General features: G+C 42.3%; 1 protein-coding gene and 1 long non-coding RNA gene across 4 annotated transcripts; one reads left to right on the forward strand and one right to left on the reverse strand.

Moving 5' to 3' along the window:
• Nucleotides 1-204: 204 nt before the first annotated feature.
• On the reverse strand, nucleotides 205-18,094 carry LOC133129530 (dihydroxyacetone phosphate acyltransferase-like). Of its 3 annotated transcripts, none has more exons than XM_061243689.1 (16): nucleotides 17,750-18,094; nucleotides 17,480-17,668; nucleotides 14,992-15,168; nucleotides 12,058-12,187; nucleotides 11,670-11,794; nucleotides 10,196-10,271; nucleotides 9,267-9,418; nucleotides 8,849-8,979; nucleotides 6,863-7,086; nucleotides 4,991-5,236; nucleotides 3,531-3,610; nucleotides 2,971-3,111; nucleotides 2,343-2,442; nucleotides 1,997-2,090; nucleotides 1,730-1,791; nucleotides 205-1,327 (listed from the first exon to the last, which is right to left on the reverse strand). In XM_061243689.1, the coding sequence occupies exons 1-16, from the start codon at nucleotides 17,771-17,773 to the stop codon at nucleotides 1,284-1,286; spliced, it is 1,995 nt and encodes a 664-aa protein (XP_061099673.1). In that variant the 5' UTR covers nucleotides 17,774-18,094; the 3' UTR covers nucleotides 205-1,283. The 3 variants fall into 3 exon arrangements, with proteins under 3 accessions (XP_061099673.1, XP_061099672.1, XP_061099676.1); XM_061243688.1 differs by having other exon boundaries at nucleotides 17,480-17,671; XM_061243692.1 differs by lacking the exons at nucleotides 11,670-11,794; nucleotides 17,750-18,094 and having other exon boundaries at nucleotides 17,480-17,630.
• On the forward strand, nucleotides 8,875-15,420 carry LOC133129531 (uncharacterized). The gene is made up of 3 exons (XR_009708820.1): nucleotides 8,875-8,994; nucleotides 9,889-10,085; nucleotides 14,978-15,420. It is a non-coding gene; the product is annotated as an uncharacterized LOC133129531 (long non-coding RNA).
• Nucleotides 18,095-18,476: the final 382 nt, after the last annotated feature.

The following is an 18,476-nucleotide window of genomic DNA, read 5'->3' on the forward strand; positions in this document are numbered from 1 at the left end:
TTAGACCGTTGGATTGCACGCCACACAGGCAGGACTCCTGCTCAAAGAATAGCAAGGGTGCCATCTTGTGGCTGGCCTCTGCTAGTCAAAGTAAAGGAATAGCATCGTCTTCTGCTGCCTTCCTCAAGAAACTTCATTTTCTAATGAACTAATTTCCAACAAAAAGCTTCGCACTTTTTACTGGTTCAGGAATTGCTGCATAGGTAAGGACCAGTGATTTGCTTTTATTGAAAATTTTCATCATTGTACATTTTTATTGTAAATATGTTTTTAACAGAGAGGATGGTCAACCTTGCAACTCAGGAGGTCGCCAATGTTACAATAATATCCCAAAGCATCCCAAAGCACCCCACAGGCAAATTACACACAACACAGAACCGTTATACAGTTCAACAAACATGGATAATTACATTGGCAAAGCCTCAGGTGACAAAGAAAATAAGTCAGACAGTTAACAGCCCTCTCCCAACAATCACCAAAACCACCACATCCAATACTGTGTTACTCTGCACCACACATCATGAAAATAAACTGGGTAAACTGGACATTAGGGCAGTGTACTTAACCTAGCCTGCCTTCTTAAAATGTGAATTACTACTAGCCTCAGAGGAATCAAATGCCTCCATATCCATCCTTTGTTTTTTAAAATTGCACTTTAGTGATGAATCAATTCCAACACAGCAATACACTAAATACAATACAATACAATACAATTAAAAAACATCTAAAATAAATACAATAATACAATGCAAGAACAAAGAATATATATATATATATATATATATATATATATATATATATATATATATATATATATATATATATATACTATTTCATATCAACTTCCTTCATTCTCACATTGTAATAAAACAATATGGCATGTGCCTCATTACTTTTGTTTGGTCAATTACAAAACATTCAAAAAGTGAACTTCAGTTTTGAGTCAGATCAGGACGTACAGAGGCAAAAATGCTAAATGTCTTTGCTATTAAAACAAGCTTGGCAAAATCAGGGTTACGCTACATCTGAGAGAGACATGCAATCTGCACGGTCAACCGCAGGCCTCTAAAACTGTGTTTAAGTGGTATTAGTCTTATGAAAAACTGGAACAGATTTTGTACATGAAGGGTCGTCCCAGATGGCAGTGAGGAGTCTCTTAAAAAGAAATTAAGATGATAAACAGCCTCTGTGGTAACCTTGTGTAGTCTTGCAATGTTTGGCATTGTGATAATGAAGGCATAGTTTATTCTCCAGGGCTCACGTCGACTCCAGCACAGACACAACTACAGCCGGGCAAGGACAGGTTTCTGGGCAGGAACCTTACCCCCTGTGAGGTAGACCAAGGAGGGAAATTGAAGCAACCGGTCAGAACCGGTTCTGTTTCTGACCAGACAGTTTAAACACAGACATTGTACCTGAAGTACTGCTAATGTTACAGTATTCCAGCGTGTAATCTGGGTCAGAACAATGCAAAGTTTATGTAGGCCACCAGACTGAATTATAACAGGAGAGGAAAGTGTGAAAACCTTAAACGGTTTTTGAAAGTTTAAAAACATATTTTACAGAAGAGTAAAATGGCACAGTACATCTTACAGTCACAGTTTATAATAAATTGGCAATCAGGGATAAAGTAATCAGAGAAAAGTCTGAACAAAAATCGACCTTGTAAAACATGAACTTTGTAATAACAAATTTATCAAATTAATGAATTGTGTCTAATCATTCTTACCGAGTGTGTCTTCTATTGCCTTCACGGCCATTGTGTTCACTTTGAGAGTAACTTGATCGGCCCTGAAAAGAAAGGAAATAATGGATCACCAGACCAGGTTGAAGAACTCCATCACCTTTTCCACTCCAGCAGGAACACAGATGGTAACTGCCTGGCCGTTGGCACGGTGGCACACGTGTAGCACACATCCAATCATTTTTCATCTCGTATTACTTCCTCACATGCCGACAGCTGCCCGTAGACAGCTTGGCTCGACGGAAAACTTACGCTTTAACCTTTCTTAGAGCGCTCATCCTCAGCAAGGCGGCGAGAGCGTTCTTCTGCAGGTCAGAAGAAAGAGCTTCGTAGCACTTTAGGCCCTCTGGACAAAGAGAAAAACACGAAAAACATAAACGTTCATTCCCAACTGCCAGCAAGGCCTCCTTTTGCCTCCTTGCTGTTTGGCAGGTTTGAAATGGAAAGGAAAATGGAACTTTGGAAGGCATTAGCCTGCGTTAGCGTGGGGGAGAGCGGGTAAACTGTTAAAATGTCCGATACTGCAGCCTCAGGTGGGATGTTAACGCAGCGGAGCCCCGAGGACCTGGCGCTAAAAGGCCTCGGGCAGCAGGGGCACCTGACAGGATGTGCTTGATGGCGAAGCTGCGGACAGCGGGGATGTACTGTTTCTCCGTCAGGCCCTCGCTGGCCTCCTCGCTGAAGTAGCGACACACCACCTGCAGGAGAGGAGAGGAGAGGAGAGGGGGCAACGGAAATCAATGAGCGGTGCTGAGAGCCTAACGTGCACTGGGCACACATAACCACACCCTTCCCACAATCCCTCACACTGACAATCTGAGCGCTCGCATCGCATGGAAACACAACCATTCTACTCGCCGTTAAGGCTCCAAATCGCACATTTTGGACTTCTCAGAACTGACCTCCGAGAAGAAGCTGCAATTTCATGTGCCATTTTGTTGTGTCGGTGTACTATAGAAAACACAGATGACCATTTTAAATACCATTGAATGTTCAAGCATTAGGAGTTAAGCCGCCCTAATAGTCTGCTCCAAACATGCACCTCAAGTCTTCGCTGAAAAGCGCCATACAAATAAAATTGGATTGAACTGAACGTACACCTCTCCCAGTGTGTGCACCTCCAGCTAATTAGACTAAACGGGCGTTCTGAGAAAGCGTCTCCTCCACCATATGGCTGAGGCGGCCGAGAGAAAAGGCTTGTTGTGTCAGCACACTCGCGTCTGTACCTGGTACCCCTGGAGGAAGGGCTCCAGCATGCCGCTGAGGAAGGACACGATGAGCTGGCCTCTTTCCGTCACCACCAGGTCCTGCTGCAGCATCTGGATGGCACCACACTTCAGCAGCAGGTAGCAGCCCTCCTCAAAGTCCTGCCGGGGGGGAAGAACGGGTCTGAGAACAGTGGCTCTCCGGTGACCGAAAAAGAAAGGAGGGATACTTTCGTTCTGGACAAGTGCTATTGAGAAAGTTGGGGACTCTTCTGTAAGCCTTTAAGGTATGTTTTTTTAACGATGTAATGCTGATGTAAAAATCACTACTGGCAATTGAAAGCAACTGATTTCTAGAACATTGACTTGTTCTTTTTTTATTTTTTTCTATTCCAAAGAACCTACTCTTCAAAGAGTTAAGGACCCGTGCTGGAATTGTTGTGGTGTCTACAGAGCTGCCTGCAGATACTCCCTGCTCCCGCAGCATTCACCACTGTATCAGGCTCCTTACACACACTAGCACTAGTTAAACTGAATGGAAGAGGAAGTTACGGTTGGGATTAAAGGATGAAGCCCAGTACCTGTACAGCGGCTCCTGGACAGAGGATGAACTCGTTTGAAAAAACATTCCGGAGGTACAGGAAGGAGCTATAGACATCATCTACAACATGAAGCAAAATATTAGCATGTTACCAGAAGCACGATGAGCCTAGGACAAGGGTCTGCTGGATTCTCATTGTTCCTCTTCAGTTGTTTACACAGTTAACTCCCTTCACCTGGTTATACTTGAATCTAAATATTAAGGTGATCTTTCAGCACTGGTGAAAACAAAACCCAACAGACCATGTGGCTCTCCATAACCGGTGTTGCAGACCATTGGCCTAGGAGTTTCTTTTCTGAATAAAATAACCTACTGTTCACATAAGCAAGAAAAACACTAATACTATTGCAACTAAACTTGCTGAATGCAAGCACTGCTGAATTAAATTGAACTGAATTCATTCCATCATCTTAACAAAAAGGTGTCTTGTAAGCAAAAATCTTGCGTGGCGGGCAAATAAGTTTAGTGCGTTAAGGGGAGAAAAATGAAAATTTGACAGCAAACTCCATTAAACCAAATTTTTGTTTGACAGAGACTTCTCTAAAGATCTAAAGCTATCCCTTTGAGGTTTTCTTAGAGCAATGGTTCTGTCGCATTTCATTTCTGTCTTCAAGAGTGAACATCACGGAAAGTAATCTACTTCAGTCTAAATAAGAATGGCTTATATCCAGCGACTATCACAAGAAAAATTCCATCCACTGAATCTATTAAATGCACCACCGTACTGGTGTGGGAAGATGTCAAAGAAAATATTTGATCAGTAAGGAGTATGCTGTCTAATCTGCATTTATCTACGGTGTTCCCTTTTAACACAGAGATAATAACCGTTTTTTAAGAAGTGAGGCCGTCTACTGTGCTAACAGCAATTACCTATTCTTCAATCATCGCCTCCATATTTCTGCTGAGCACCGTTCCCTCATAATACCGCTACAGAATACACACAGAACACTCATGCCCCTCTCCGAGCTGACGGACCACTGCTGCCCTTTCCCCGCTCAGAGGTGGTGAAGTGCAGCAGCCCTGCTCCTCCCCTGCTTCATGCCCACACTTCCTGGAGCTACAGATACATCACCTTACCCCTCTAAAACCCAACTATATTTTCCCTCATTTGGACTTCCTACTTTTCCAGCTAGTTTACTACCTTAACTGTAACCGGTTTAACCCATTTGAATAGCTGAAATAGATTTCTTGTTACATTTCTGTAACATCCATTCTACCGTCTACACCTTGCCGAATAGCGGAGGATGGGCTCCCCCTCTATAGCCAGATTCTTCCCAAGATTTGTTCCCATCAGGAAGTTTTTTCTCACCTCTGTTTGAAGGTGGTTTTGGAACCTGGTCATTGCCATTCTTGTGCCCAACAGTTACTCTGTAAAGTCTCTTTGGAACAGTCTTCTGTAAAAAGCTCTATACAAATACAGCTGAACTGAACTGAACTGACCGTTCCTGGAGGTATTAGCAGTCTCCAGGGCGACCGCCACCAAGGCGGGTCTGAGGAAGACGTGCAGGACCTGGTTCCTGTAGGAGGCGCAGGAGAGCACGCCGACGGCCCGGTCAAAAAGCGCCTCCTCTGGGCTTGCCGGGTCCTGCGGCCCCTCCAGCAGCCGAACCCGCCCCCCCGTTGCCTGGACCAGGCCGTGGTGGAGCGCCAGGCTGGAGGCCACCACCTTATCGACAGGCTTTTGGTCTGGGGGTGGAAGGGAGTGACGGTTAATCCGGGGTGACAAGCGAGCGGAGGTTCGGCATAGCGCGTGGCGGCGATTAATCCACGCAGTCGGCCGTGTCCCGCCAATACGCTGGGACCTGTCAGTCAGAGCCCTCTAAGGACCATGGTACCATCTGCGTTCAGTTCCCCCTTCTCCCCCCCTGCCCCTCCCCCATTGGGGAGCTTATTATAGCACTCTCTCAACTGCTCCACATTCAAACTTTCTCCTAATGCCATCACAAAGGCGGCGTGTGAAACGTCCCCTTTAATTACTCAAGGACGCACACCGCCCCTGCGAAACACTCTCAGTCATCGTGTAAACGGATGAATGGATAGGATATCTGCAATTGAACAGAGGTTGGAAGACTGAGGCAAAGGCTTTGATTTTTGACACCCGTGTAATACAAACCGCTCGTGGCAAACGACAATCCCAGAGTAAACAAATAGGATTCTACATAAAAAATGTGACTGACATCATTGAAAATGCTATTTTCTTATACGTCATATGTACCACTCTGTAGGGTGGACACAAAGCCTAAGGGTATGGTAATATGCACTTTGTTGAAAAGAGCCAGTTAATTATTTGACACTTATGCAGCTTACAGCAAAGGGCTGGTGTCTGCTTAATTATGCAATCTGTCTAGTACAGACATATTAATATATGCTCATATATTGAATGTAGATGTAGAACAGGTGCCAGCAACTCCTGGAGAGCCAGTAGCCAGTGTGTCTGCAGGTTTTTTGGGGCATCCTTTAAATTAGCCGCCATTTTAGGTCTTGGAAACCAGGTGTGAGGACTACATGACTTAAATTAGGCAGTGCTGAAACACAATAAATCTAGTCCTGTAATTGAGTTATTCACCGCATAATTCACCCATAATTGACCCATGATGTGCACATACACATGACGTGCTGAGACCTCGCAGCCCAAACAGTTAAGTCAATCGACCAATAGCACACGCTAAATAATGCTAAGGTTTATTTAGCACAGGGATCATCAAATCACGGTCCTTGACTGGCCTGGTATGAGGCGCTAACGCTACGTTTATTGAGCACAGGGATCATCAAATCACAGTCCTCGACTGTCTGGGTACGATTTGCTAATGCTAAGGTTTATTTAGCACAGGGATCATCAAATCACGGTCCTGAACTGGCCTGGTACGATGTACTAACGCTAAGGTTGATTTAGCACAGGGATCGTCAAATCACGGTCCTTGACTGGCCTGGTACGATGCACTAATGCTACGTGTATTTAGCACAGGGATCATCAAATCACCATCCTCAAGGTCTGAGGACTGCTGGTTTTCCACCCTCCCTTTACCTGGGAGTTAGGTGTGAATACAGACTGGCCAATCAACAGCACTAATTGTGCAGTTAATTACCTGGGCAACAAGGAAGGCATGGCTGGATTTGGATTTGAGGGCCAGATTTGATGATCCCTGTGCTAAATAAACTTAGCATTAGTGAATCATACCAGGCCAGTCAAGGACCGTGATGTGATGATCCCTGGGCTAAATAAGCGCAGCGTTAGTGCATCGTACCAGGCCAGTTGAGGACCGTGATTTGACGATCCCTGTGCTAAATAAGCGTAGTGTTAGCGCATCGTACCAGGCCAGTCAAGGAAGGCTCCGAACGCCCCTGCCAGGCCTCGGAGCCAGACCATCTGCTTCGTGAGCAGCTCCAGGTCCAGCCCATCCAGGTTCTGCATGAGCACGGCGGCGATCAGGACCCAGGGCCGCAGCACCATGTTCTCCTCCTGCCTGCGCACCAGCATGTAGGCCGTGTCGTTCACGAAGCTCTGCGTCTCCTCGCTCGACTTCCTGGGAATATACCTGCAAAAAGCATTCGGCCTTTCTGAGCGGGTTAAGACACGGACTCAACCTCTGACATGATGCTAGTTTTAAAGCTCAGCTCAATACACGTTTCTATCAGCATTTTCACTTATTTTTATGTAAATTTTGCCTCTCCAATCTCACCAAAATTTTGGATGTCCAACTTGCAAACTATGTAGAAGTAGGCATCCTTTTCCCACAAGTATTATTTCACACCGGAGCCACGACCCAGGCACACAGAGCAGGGGTGCAGGAGACCCATTCATACGCATGCTAAAGAGTGTCACGTTTCATGCTTGTCATGTCATGTTTTATGTTTAGTTATTGTCTTGGTTATGTTATTGTCATGTCACGTATTATGTTAGTCTTGTCACGTCACGTAATATAGTTTATTGTCATAGTTTTGCAAACTTGTTATGTCACTATTTATGTTTCATGTTATGTTGTACTGTTCATTGATTAGCATACACTTTTTCGTGTCTTTCTGCAAATCTTGCATTCCTGCTTTCTCTCTCTCCCTTTCTGTCACTCACACCCTAATTGTTTCAATTTCCCTTGTCTTCTTACTAATCTAATAACTTTAGATCAGGATTGGGTAATACTAACATTCTAACCATGTGTTTATGTTACCTTACGTTTCTTGTGCATGTCATTTACTAATTTACTAACGCTAGGGCAGGATAGGTTTATTACTAACAATTACTAATTACCTCGTTAACTTGTCAATCCTCCACACCAGATATCTCATGCTGCTCTCAAGCTAATTGTCTACACCTGTCTACACCTGCATATAAAGCTCATTTTCAAGTCATGTCTTTGCAAAATTGTTGCCCCCTGTTCGTCAGTGCACCTTTTCAGCGGTTTTGTCAAGCCATTGTCTACCCATTACGATCCAAGCCTGTTTATTGACCAAAGATTATTGACTGTTTTGTTGACCATTGCCTGCCTGTACCATGACTTTGCCTGCTGTTTTTGTACTTTTGCCCCACGGAGCAGACTTCGGTCTTGACTCTTGCGCCGTCATCAACCCTGAGCCTGACTACTGCCCGCCTGTACTTCTGCCCCGCTGACAGCTTTCCTAGCTACCGGACTTCTTGCATGGTATACCGATTACGAGACTGCCTTCTCCCTCGGTACTGCGCTTTGGTTTTTTGGCTGGATTTTACGTGTACGAACATTGCTTGTTTTTGACTACGCTCTCTGGATATTCCCCGAATAAAGCCCTGACGGGACTTTACTACACCATTGTTTCTGAGTCGTGCATTTTGGGTCCAAACCCCCCACGCACCCGTCTCAAAGAGCTAGCAATGTGAAACCCAGACAGCCATGAGCAGAAGCTGCTTGAGCAATAAAGCTATATCCCCACCGACTGTATCCCACCTATATCCCTCTTAGCGCTGCCGGCCAGAGTCGGCACTCGAACAGGTCGGATTCAATCCAAGATGGTGGTGCTCACTCGTGCGCCACAAGATGGGCTTTTACCAAGTGAGCTATCTAGCAGCCCCCCTTTGGCTGCCATTTAATGAAAGCTGATGCGCAAAGCACCTTCAGGTCCTTCCTAATTGAAAAGTACATTTCTTAAGAAATCAATTTGTGTTGTTATGCTGCCAGATATTAACAGGCGAGAATAAATTGCAGAACTGCTTACAAAAGTGAAGCTGTCTATTCTGTCAATAGCAATAACCCTATGATCCTCATCTCCGTTGTGATTCTTTCTCTAGTAGTGTAATTTTCTAGAGTTTTCCCACAGGCTGGTATTTACCTGGGAATCAGGTTGTACTCGGACCGGTTGATCCTGCCCTGGGCCAGGCTGCGGACAGACACGGGCTGGCCGAAGTAAACGTGTATCCTGCCGTAATCTTCGCTGAGGATCTGCCGAGCTTTCAGCAGTCCCTGAAAACAGACAGAGTGAGAAGCGCCCAACCGCTATATTACACTACATGCATCCATTTTATATAGCTGGAAATTTACTGAAGAAATTCAGGTTATGTTCCTCGCTCAAGCGTACAATGCCAGTGTATAAGCTGGGAATGAAACGCAATAAAAAAGGTTTGCCAAGTTCAGGAATACTCAAGGACAGTTGTACTGCTGGCTAAGCGACCGTGAGCAGGGGTTGGAGTGAATACCAGGGCCAGAAGTCCCTCAGGGGACACATTCTCACGTCCCTGGGACTAACTTACCAAGGTAGACTCTTTGGGTTTGGGGACCCCCAGCAGCTCACGGGCACACAGGGTCTCCTCCAGAACCCTCTCATAGCTGATGCTAATCGGTACCAAGCTGACGTCAAACACTTCCCCCTTAAAGAAGGGGTCCATCACGATATTCAACAGGCCTGACAAAGAGACAACAGAGAGGACAGAATCATCAGAAATCTGCCAGGTATATTAATACCTTTATGAACAATATGTGACAATTTAAAAAAATGTCTGCTGGTTGGCAGTTTTGCTTGATGATAGCCAGTTCTCTCTCCACAGTAATGGCCCAATGCACTGCAAATGAGTGGGCATATGTACTGGACCAACTTTACATGTGCAACACATAAGCACTCAGTGTAATAAATGAATGATATCTGAAAACTTGGCCTATACAAAATGATAGATTTTACAGTACAGTCCCCTCCAAGTATTGGAACAGCAAGTTCAATTGATTTTATTTCCAGATATTTTTTATCTAGATAAACTTGGAACATATCACCTTTTGTATCAGAACACCCAATTTTTATGTGACTGCCCAGATGTGTCCCGTTAGATTGATTGGTTAATCAATAAATAGTCAATAGTGAATGTCTACTCTTGGTTTTAGCCTTGGGCTTTGCCTGTGAAGACTGCATTTGTGAAACAAAAGATAAACCAACATGTCTTTGGGAGAAAAGTAAGCCATTTTGAAGCAAGCATTGTGGATAGCTTGTACAACAACTTGGAATATCCTGAAAAAGAAAGAAATCACTGGCGTTCTGAGCAACCGACATTGAACAGGCCGACCAAGGAAAACAACAGCAGGTAATCACAGAAGTGAAGTAAAACATCAGTCAGGTGAGACTGAAATGAAGTGCCCCATTCAAATGAAAGAACACTGTCCCCAAACTGTCTACAAAGCTTACTATACTTACCCAATTTAGGGGTCAGCGACTTGCCTGTCCGACTTCTTTTCCCTTCTATGAAAAACTCAATTGGGGCATATCCATTCTGAGAAAGAAAGAATGTATGTCAGATGGAAAGAAAACATTAATATTTTGAGCAATTTTCTGAAAAACACCTGAAATACTGAGGCCTCCTTTTGTGGCCATGTATGGTACTTTTGTCTTGACAGTTTGGTTCGATTGATTTCAAAGATTTGCTTTAATCTGACCATTGAAGTTTATTTTGCACATAAACCTTGGTATCTTATTGCTGTCATTAATGCTTATGTCACCCAAGAGAAAAATAAAATTTTATCAGTATATAAGTTCAAAGATCAAATTCTGAAGTACATTGCTAAACTGAAAGAGCTTCATTGGTAGGAGTTGTGTTCATAACGATTGAACAAGTTTATCACATCCCAAAGCTACAATTGTCACTCATCCTTAAGTTGGTTCACTGCTACACTTGGTCTGGTCTAAAATTCAATGCATTCTTATAAATAAAGGATGTAGATGTAGGCTACATTCTTTTTACAATTAATTAAGTGAAGAAATAAGTTGTGCTTACTAAACAAATGTGTTGAGTAAGTTGAGTAAGTTGTCCATTGAAGTATATCATCTTACATTACAAGAATAGGTTGTATGGAGTAACAATATCATAGAGTCATGTCAATAGGACATACAATTGCTTTATATAAAAATATCAGCAGAGTACCAGGCGAAATTGCTTACATTCATTATATTCCAATAGTTACAATATAGAAATATAGCGGTAGAATACTGTATATAATTAACAAGTAATGTTTTATTACACAAACATGTCACGTATTTGAATTGCAGTATTCTTGTAGCATTCACATCATCCTGCAATTGAGTCCAGTGCATGTCCAGTGCATAAATATACATAAATATAAATATACACTCACCAAGCACTTTATTAACTATAGCTGCTGTAGCCTTTCCACTTAAGAGTTATGATGCGTTGTGTGTTCAGAGATGCTCTTCTGCATACCACTGTTGTAATGTGTGGTTATTTGTGTTACTGTCACCTTCCTGTCAGCTTTGACCAGTCTGGCCCTTCTCCTCTGACGTCTCTCATTAACAAGGCATTTCTGTCTGCAGAACTGCTGCTCAATGAATGATTTTTTTGTTTTTTTGCATCATTCTTTGCAAACTCTAAGAGACTAGGGTGCCTGAAAATCCCAGGAGATCAGCAGTTTCTGAGATACTCAAACCACTCTGTATGCCACCAACAATCATTCCACAGTCAAAGTCACTGAGATCACATTTTTTCCCCATTCTGATGGTTGATGTATGACAAAAAAGAAAGAAAACAAACCTATCATAAATAAGAGAGTTATTAGACAGACATTAAAGGGAGTGTTTTATGATTCCAATTGGTGTTATCCGGGTTCAAGGAGTTAATGCAGTCTGTGATATTTCACTATTTCTGCATTTAATTTACCCTGAGCATTGTCTTGACATATTCTGAGAAAACGGCCCAATACAACGACCCTCCAAAAGGCTGTCGGAGGAAGAAAGCGCCAGACATCCGCAACATCTCACCGACAAACTTCATGCCAAGGAGGGCTGTAAGACAAAGTTGTGTAAAATAACACAAATCAGCTATGAGCACAACTCTCTTTTAAATGGCTCAGCCAGTCAAACTACACTAGTATGCTTAGCTTTTAGTGCATATTTGGAGCATGTGCACTAAAAGTGACGAGAAGTTTCAGTGCCAGAAAATTATTTAATCCAAACCGGCTCCAGAATCCACTCAACAGTAAACAGCACCTCTATACCACCTTCAACCCTCAGGCTACTATTTTGGGTCGTCAAGTGTAGATACTCACGCATTCCAGCAGCGATGACTGGCAGGGCCAGGTCATAGTTGTACATGATGTAGGACAGTATGAGGAAGTCGATGTAACTGCGGTGATTGGGCAGAAGCACCACCGGGTGTTCCTGAATAGCCTCCTGCAGCTGAGAGGGGAAACAGCAGATATATTAGCAGGTGGGGAGCTACTAAATAGGACACAAGTCTTATTCACCATCACTAGTGATGCATCAACAGGTATTATGAATTCTAGACCAAAGCAGCCCAACCCTGTTCCTGCAGATCTACCATCTTTTAGGTTTTCATTTCAACAATAGGGTAAGTCCCTGAAGAATCAACCAGAGGAGTGGGGGGGGGGGGGTGACCATTCTATTTTTGCTCAACCTTCTATGTAAATGATCTTTATATATTCAGTAGAGAACATGCAAAACATTAGCCAATTTGGATTTGTGGTTCTAGAGATATTGGCTTTAAAAAAAAGGGGGGGGGGGGGTTGGCACCCAAAAAAAATCACCCGCAAATCGGAGGTTTACGTCAATTTCAGAGTGTCATATCTTTGGCATTAAAGCAGAGTGTGTGCAGTGTAACACAATTTCTACTTTCAGATGATCTATCTATCTATTTTCAGATTATGAACTCCAATTTTCATAATGCTGCTCAGTTTTGTTTCAACAGTTTTGCAATTTTGTTTAATTATTTGATGGCTTACTACATCAGCACCACTTGCTGTATGACTTCAGAACTTATAAGACTAGTAGATATTTTGGTTATACAGCCACAAGTAAAATAGATAACTTATTCAAAAAGAATACAAAGTTGGGTCCAGCCAGAAAAGTACCAAAGAGTAGTTGGAGAGGTGGAAAATCTTCAGATCAAAATGAACGTTTACTGTATGTACTTAAAAGGTATAATAGGCCTACTTATGTACAAAATATCGAGTTGTTACTGCTATATTTTGATATTTTTTTGGTTTTTGATAAAGAGAAGTTTAATTCACAATAAAACATACTTTGATGGCTTCCTATATTAGTGCCACTTGGTGTATGGGATCCAAACATGAGACACTAGTAAAATTAAGTCAACTAGATAGGTTTAAAAAAATGTATACAATGGCAAAGTTGGATCTGGTTAGAGAATTACAATTTTTTTAAAAGTTATTAAGCCAAGTAGCTGGTAAAGTGGAAAGTTCTGTAGTGATCTTTTACTGTATGTAGTTCAAAAGGTATAATAGGCCTACTTATGTACAAAAATTGTTGACGTGCAATGCCTTAGTATGATTAAACTTTTTTCAAACATGCATTTTAATGGGTTTCTGATGTGACTTATATAAGTAAATTGAGGTCACGTTGAACCGATCATAACATTCAAAGGCATTACAGTATCAACTACATTTTTTGGGATTTTTTAGGCCTATTATACGTTTTGAAGAACATGAAACGTCCCAACTTTTTGTGGCCATTCTTAACCAAGATATGTACTAGCATTTAAAGTCTGGATGCCATACACCAAGAGGCTCTGATGTAGGAAGCCGTCAAAGTATGTTTTATTGTGAAATGATCAAAACATGGCAAGACCAAGACATAGCAGTAACATCTCTATTTTTGTAGATAAGTAGGCCTATTATACCTTTTGAACTACATACAGTAAAGGTTCATTTTGATCAAAAACCTTCCACCTTTTTGGTCATTTTCTGGCTGGACCATTGTATAATTTTTTAATAAATTGTCTATTTCACTTATCAAATATTTCACTTTCAAATATCTACTCATCTTAGGAGTTCTGAAGTTGTACACCAAGTGGTGCTGATGTATTAAACCATCAAATATCCGTCCATCCATTATCTTAACCCGCTTATCCTGAACACGGTCCCAGGGGGGCTGGAGCCTATCCCTGGAGCATACATTGGGCGAAAGGCAGGAATACACCCTGGACAGGTCGCCAGTCCATCGCAGGGCACACACACACCATTCACTCACACACTGAGACCCATGAGCAATTTAGACTCTCCAATCAGCCTAACCTGCATGTCTTTGGACTGTGGGAGGAAACCGGTGTACCCAGAGGAAACCCACACAGAGAGGGCCCCAGCCGACCACGATTTGAACCCAGGACCTCGTTGCTGTGAGGTGGCAGTGCCCTAAACCATCAAATATTTTAATCAAAATGGCCAAGCAGCAAGATTTAGCATTTTTGAATGACCATAGCTTTTTTCATAATCTGAAAGTTTAAAAGTTTTCCCCTGCTTTAATGTCAAAGATGTGACGCTCCAAATTCAACACAAACCCAATATTTTGGTGCCACCTGCCCCTTTTTTTAGAATGACTAGAGATATTCAAATAAACCTAATGTTTTGTTTGTTCTCTAATAAATATAGAAAGAATATTTACACAAAGTTTGAGCAAAATTGGGGTGTTCACCCCCCACACCTCTGGTTGGGGGCGACATGGCTCAGACAGTAAGAGCAGTCGTCTGGCAGTCGGAGGGTTGCCAGTTCGATTCCCCGCCTGGGCTGTGTCGAAGTGTCTCTGAGCACCTAACCCCCAAATGCTCCTGACGAGCTGATTGGCGCCTTGCATGGCAGCCAATTGCCGTTGGTGTGTGAGTGTATGTATGAATGGGTGAATGAGAAGCATCAATTGTACAGCGCTTTGGATAAAGGCGCCCAAAAAAGCAAAAAAAAAAAAAAAGAAGCAAAACTGAAGCTCATTCAACAGTTAGAGATGGCCTTGATCTGCTAATAAGCAGAATCAGGTGTGCCCAATTAGGGTTGAAATGAATACCTACAGGATGGTCCATCTCCAGGAACAGAGTAGGGCAGTCCTGTGATTGACTGTGGCACTTGAGGGGGTTCAAAGCTGCAAGGGAACAATGTCCTATCTCCTGGAATAAATCCGCCGTCTGTAGGCTGATATTTTTTCTGTTACACATGCATGCAGGCAGAGCCACTCACTCTCTGGATGCCCTCCTCGTTGACGTGGACACTCTGGAAGAGGGCCTTGAAGGCTTTGCTGAGCGTGAACACAAAGAAGCGGATCGTGCTGAGCTGCAGCCGCTGAGCCATCTCCTCCAGGATGGCCACCGCCTCTTCCTGAACGATGTCCGGAGTCTCCCCCATCTCCTTCGACACCTGGGCGCACACGTCATCGTTATGGTTACGGTTAACTGTAAGATGCCCTGGTTCCATGGAAAACCCTTCAGCCTTGACTAGCCTAAGGGCACCAGTAACTGGTGGACAAACAAGTTTAATCTCTAGGATGGAAAGGATATAACACCACACCCATATATTTCCTTTAGAAGCGCTCCTGCTAGAACATATGTACACTGACCTGTACAATCATGTCACTTTCACAATTACTTTCTTCCAGATTCCCATTTATCTGATGTCAGCAGTAACTTTTTTGATGTAAAAAAATGTAATTAAATAAATGAATGAAACAAAATACAACACATTAAAACACTGAAAATGTGATTCAAATAAGTGTTGCCACAAGGAAGATGCCCGGAGCAAGTATCATTATGAAAAAGATTTATATCCACATATTCCTGTTTGTTAAAATAATACTGTTCCGCATCGATATGTATACTCAGTGAGCACCTTATTAGGTATTTATTAGACTTATTTTTTAGACTTATTAATCTTCTGCTGTTGTAGCCTATCCACTTAGAGGTTTGACACAAGAGAAGCTCTTATGCATGCCACTGTTATTTAAATTTTTTACATTTTTGTCATTTGGCAGACGCTTTTAATCCAAAGCGATTTACAAGTGCATAGGTTCTAGCACAAGTCAAAGCATCACATCCAGAACTAGGAAAATACACATGGAATGCTGTTCTAAACATAGTCGTCATCATAAGTGCAAAATTTTTTTTTTGGTGAAAATTCAAGAAGATCAGCAGTTTCTGAGATACTCAAACCACCTTGTCTGGTATTCAGATGGTTGATGTGAGCATTAACTGAAGCTCCTGACCCGTATCTGCATGATTCTAAGCATTGCACTGCCACCACACAATTGACTGATTAGATAATCGCATGAATACATATGTTCCTAATAAAGTGCTCAGTGAGCATATATAGTTAAGCAAGTATTGACTTGAGAAAAAAACAAACTCCCTCCTTTGTGCTGGGCCGGTGAGGATTTTTTCACATTCATTCCTTTTTTCAGGGAACACTTTTCAATCAGTATGGTAACAGGATATACCATTTGTAAGTGTTAAAACTCCCGGTTCTATCTGTATAATCTATTTGAACTATTCCATTGTTTTAGCGACAACAGTTCCTTATTTTGTAACATTATGGGTGGTAAAACAGGTGTGGGGGGACCTCACCTTCTCTGCATTTTGGAAATCCACATACTAAATGTAATATGGGAATGTCAGTGTCCTTTTCATGACAAGTGTCCAGCGGACCAAATGCATAATAGTTGTGAGCTCTGCGAAATGTTGATAGAATAGTTAACTTTTGGGCATTTTCAGAAAATTGGTGAGCATCTAAATACATTCTCAAAATATTTTATTATTATTCAGTATGCTAATAAATAAGTAGCCAGCCTGCTGAAATTATGGAGTGTGTTTGACGGGGGGTTGGGTATTTGACGAAAACTTAAATCAGTGGACCTCAATGAACATATTAGTATACAAGATGGTATTATTGTGATTATTGTACTTATTTTTTATCATCTACTGGACCTGTTGCTGTCTGAGGATAGCTGCATGGAGAGGGAGTTTGGGACAGAGAGGTAGGGGAGGGTGAGGCAGGGGTAAGTGCAAACCCTTTTTTCAGGATACAAATTGTTGTATAGTTTAGTAAGCAAAAGTGCAGTATTTTATACTTCATAAGACCCATAATGTAATTTAGCTTCCAAATGGAGACTCCAAATGTCCTTTTTGGAAAATTGCCTAGACATAGATTAAAAAAATAAAAAATAAATGCAGAATGCTCATTTTTGGTGATATTGTCCTCAAATTCTAAAAGGGATTTGTCGACTGTTGTGACTTGGCTCCAATGCGCACCAGCCACAGCTACAATAATCTGTATCCAGTAAAAAACTGAAAATATTTTCAGTGAGGAAAGATTCTTCCACTTGCACTGTGTGTGAGCTTCTGAAACCTTGTTTTAGTAATATTTTGAGTAATTCTGAATCTTGGAAAGCAAACCCCAAAGGGTTACCATTCAGGAGACACCAGGTTTATGCCTGTAGTCAACAGTAACCATTTTATTTCGGGTATGTCATTTTTAAGATTGTTTTAAGAAAAGGTACTTTAAGGTAATACTTAAGGGGTTCATTTAATCTCAGTTTATCCGGTATTCTTCATAAAACGAAACAAAAATGTATAATAGCTGTATAAAACAATGGCTGACAAACAGCACACAAATCAAGTCGGCTAATGCGCGAAATAAATACAACGTCATACAGAAGGACCAAGTTTGCGTAGCCTACCTGATTAATAACATAGCGGACTTGTTCAGACTGAAGGACGATGGTCTTGAGGGTGCTCGCTTTGCAGGGAGTCATGCCCTTATAGAGGACTGGCGTGTAACATCTCAGTGCATGTCTTAAGTCACTGGAGTTCCTCCTCTCGTCCAGGATATCCTCAAAGTCGTCCCTCTTCTTTAAAGCTGGGTCCCTCTGCTGCACATACACAACAATATCATATCATGGGTTACACAGCCTGTGACAAGTTAACTTCAACTATTTGGACATACTTACTGAATACAGGTTTTTTGATGGCATTCCAAATACAGACCTTGGTACGGTTCTGTGCAATTTAAAATGCAAAAGAAACGAAACGAAACAAAAGAAACTAGAAACAAACTAATGCAGAGTTCCAGATCTCTCATAAACTTATAATTACGTCAAGACTGCTGCATAGGATTTCATATCTATTTTTTACTATTACCAACGGACAGCACATGTTAAAAAGTACATCTGAATGTTTTTGAGCTCGGAACGTGTCAGAGCTAGCGACGGTTTCTTGACAGCCGACATTTGACTAATGGCTTGGAACAGCGACCTGATAAGTCGGAGAGGATTTCCGAGTTCTTGAGTCAGCTGACTGAGGGATGCAGGCGGGGTTATATAGGGTACGTGGCCATAGTACTTTCCTTCCGTCTGTGAGACATGAAAAGCAGCTGATGACTTAAAGGCTGCAAACACCTGTGGCATGTTAAATCTGAAAATGTTTCTCCCAATCGTGTGCAACGTTTTGCAACAGGCTTTGAGGAATGTTTGTTTATGTTTGGTGGGTATGTCGGGGGTGTAGCGAATCAGCAATGACGTAGCCCTAAGCGTTAAAGGCTGGAGAACGCCTTCTCAGACGCCGGAGGAGTAAACCGTATTACGTTACTCAGTCCGCCCACGGTTTGCAACAGGATGTTCAATGCACCGCCGTTACTGTTTAAAAACGTTTTGCCGGGGCTGAACGTGGCCCAGATCT

This window comes from Conger conger, chromosome 5, assembly GCF_963514075.1.
Source record: "Conger conger chromosome 5, fConCon1.1, whole genome shotgun sequence".
In the NCBI taxonomy this organism is placed as follows: domain Eukaryota; kingdom Metazoa; phylum Chordata; class Actinopteri; order Anguilliformes; family Congridae; genus Conger; species Conger conger.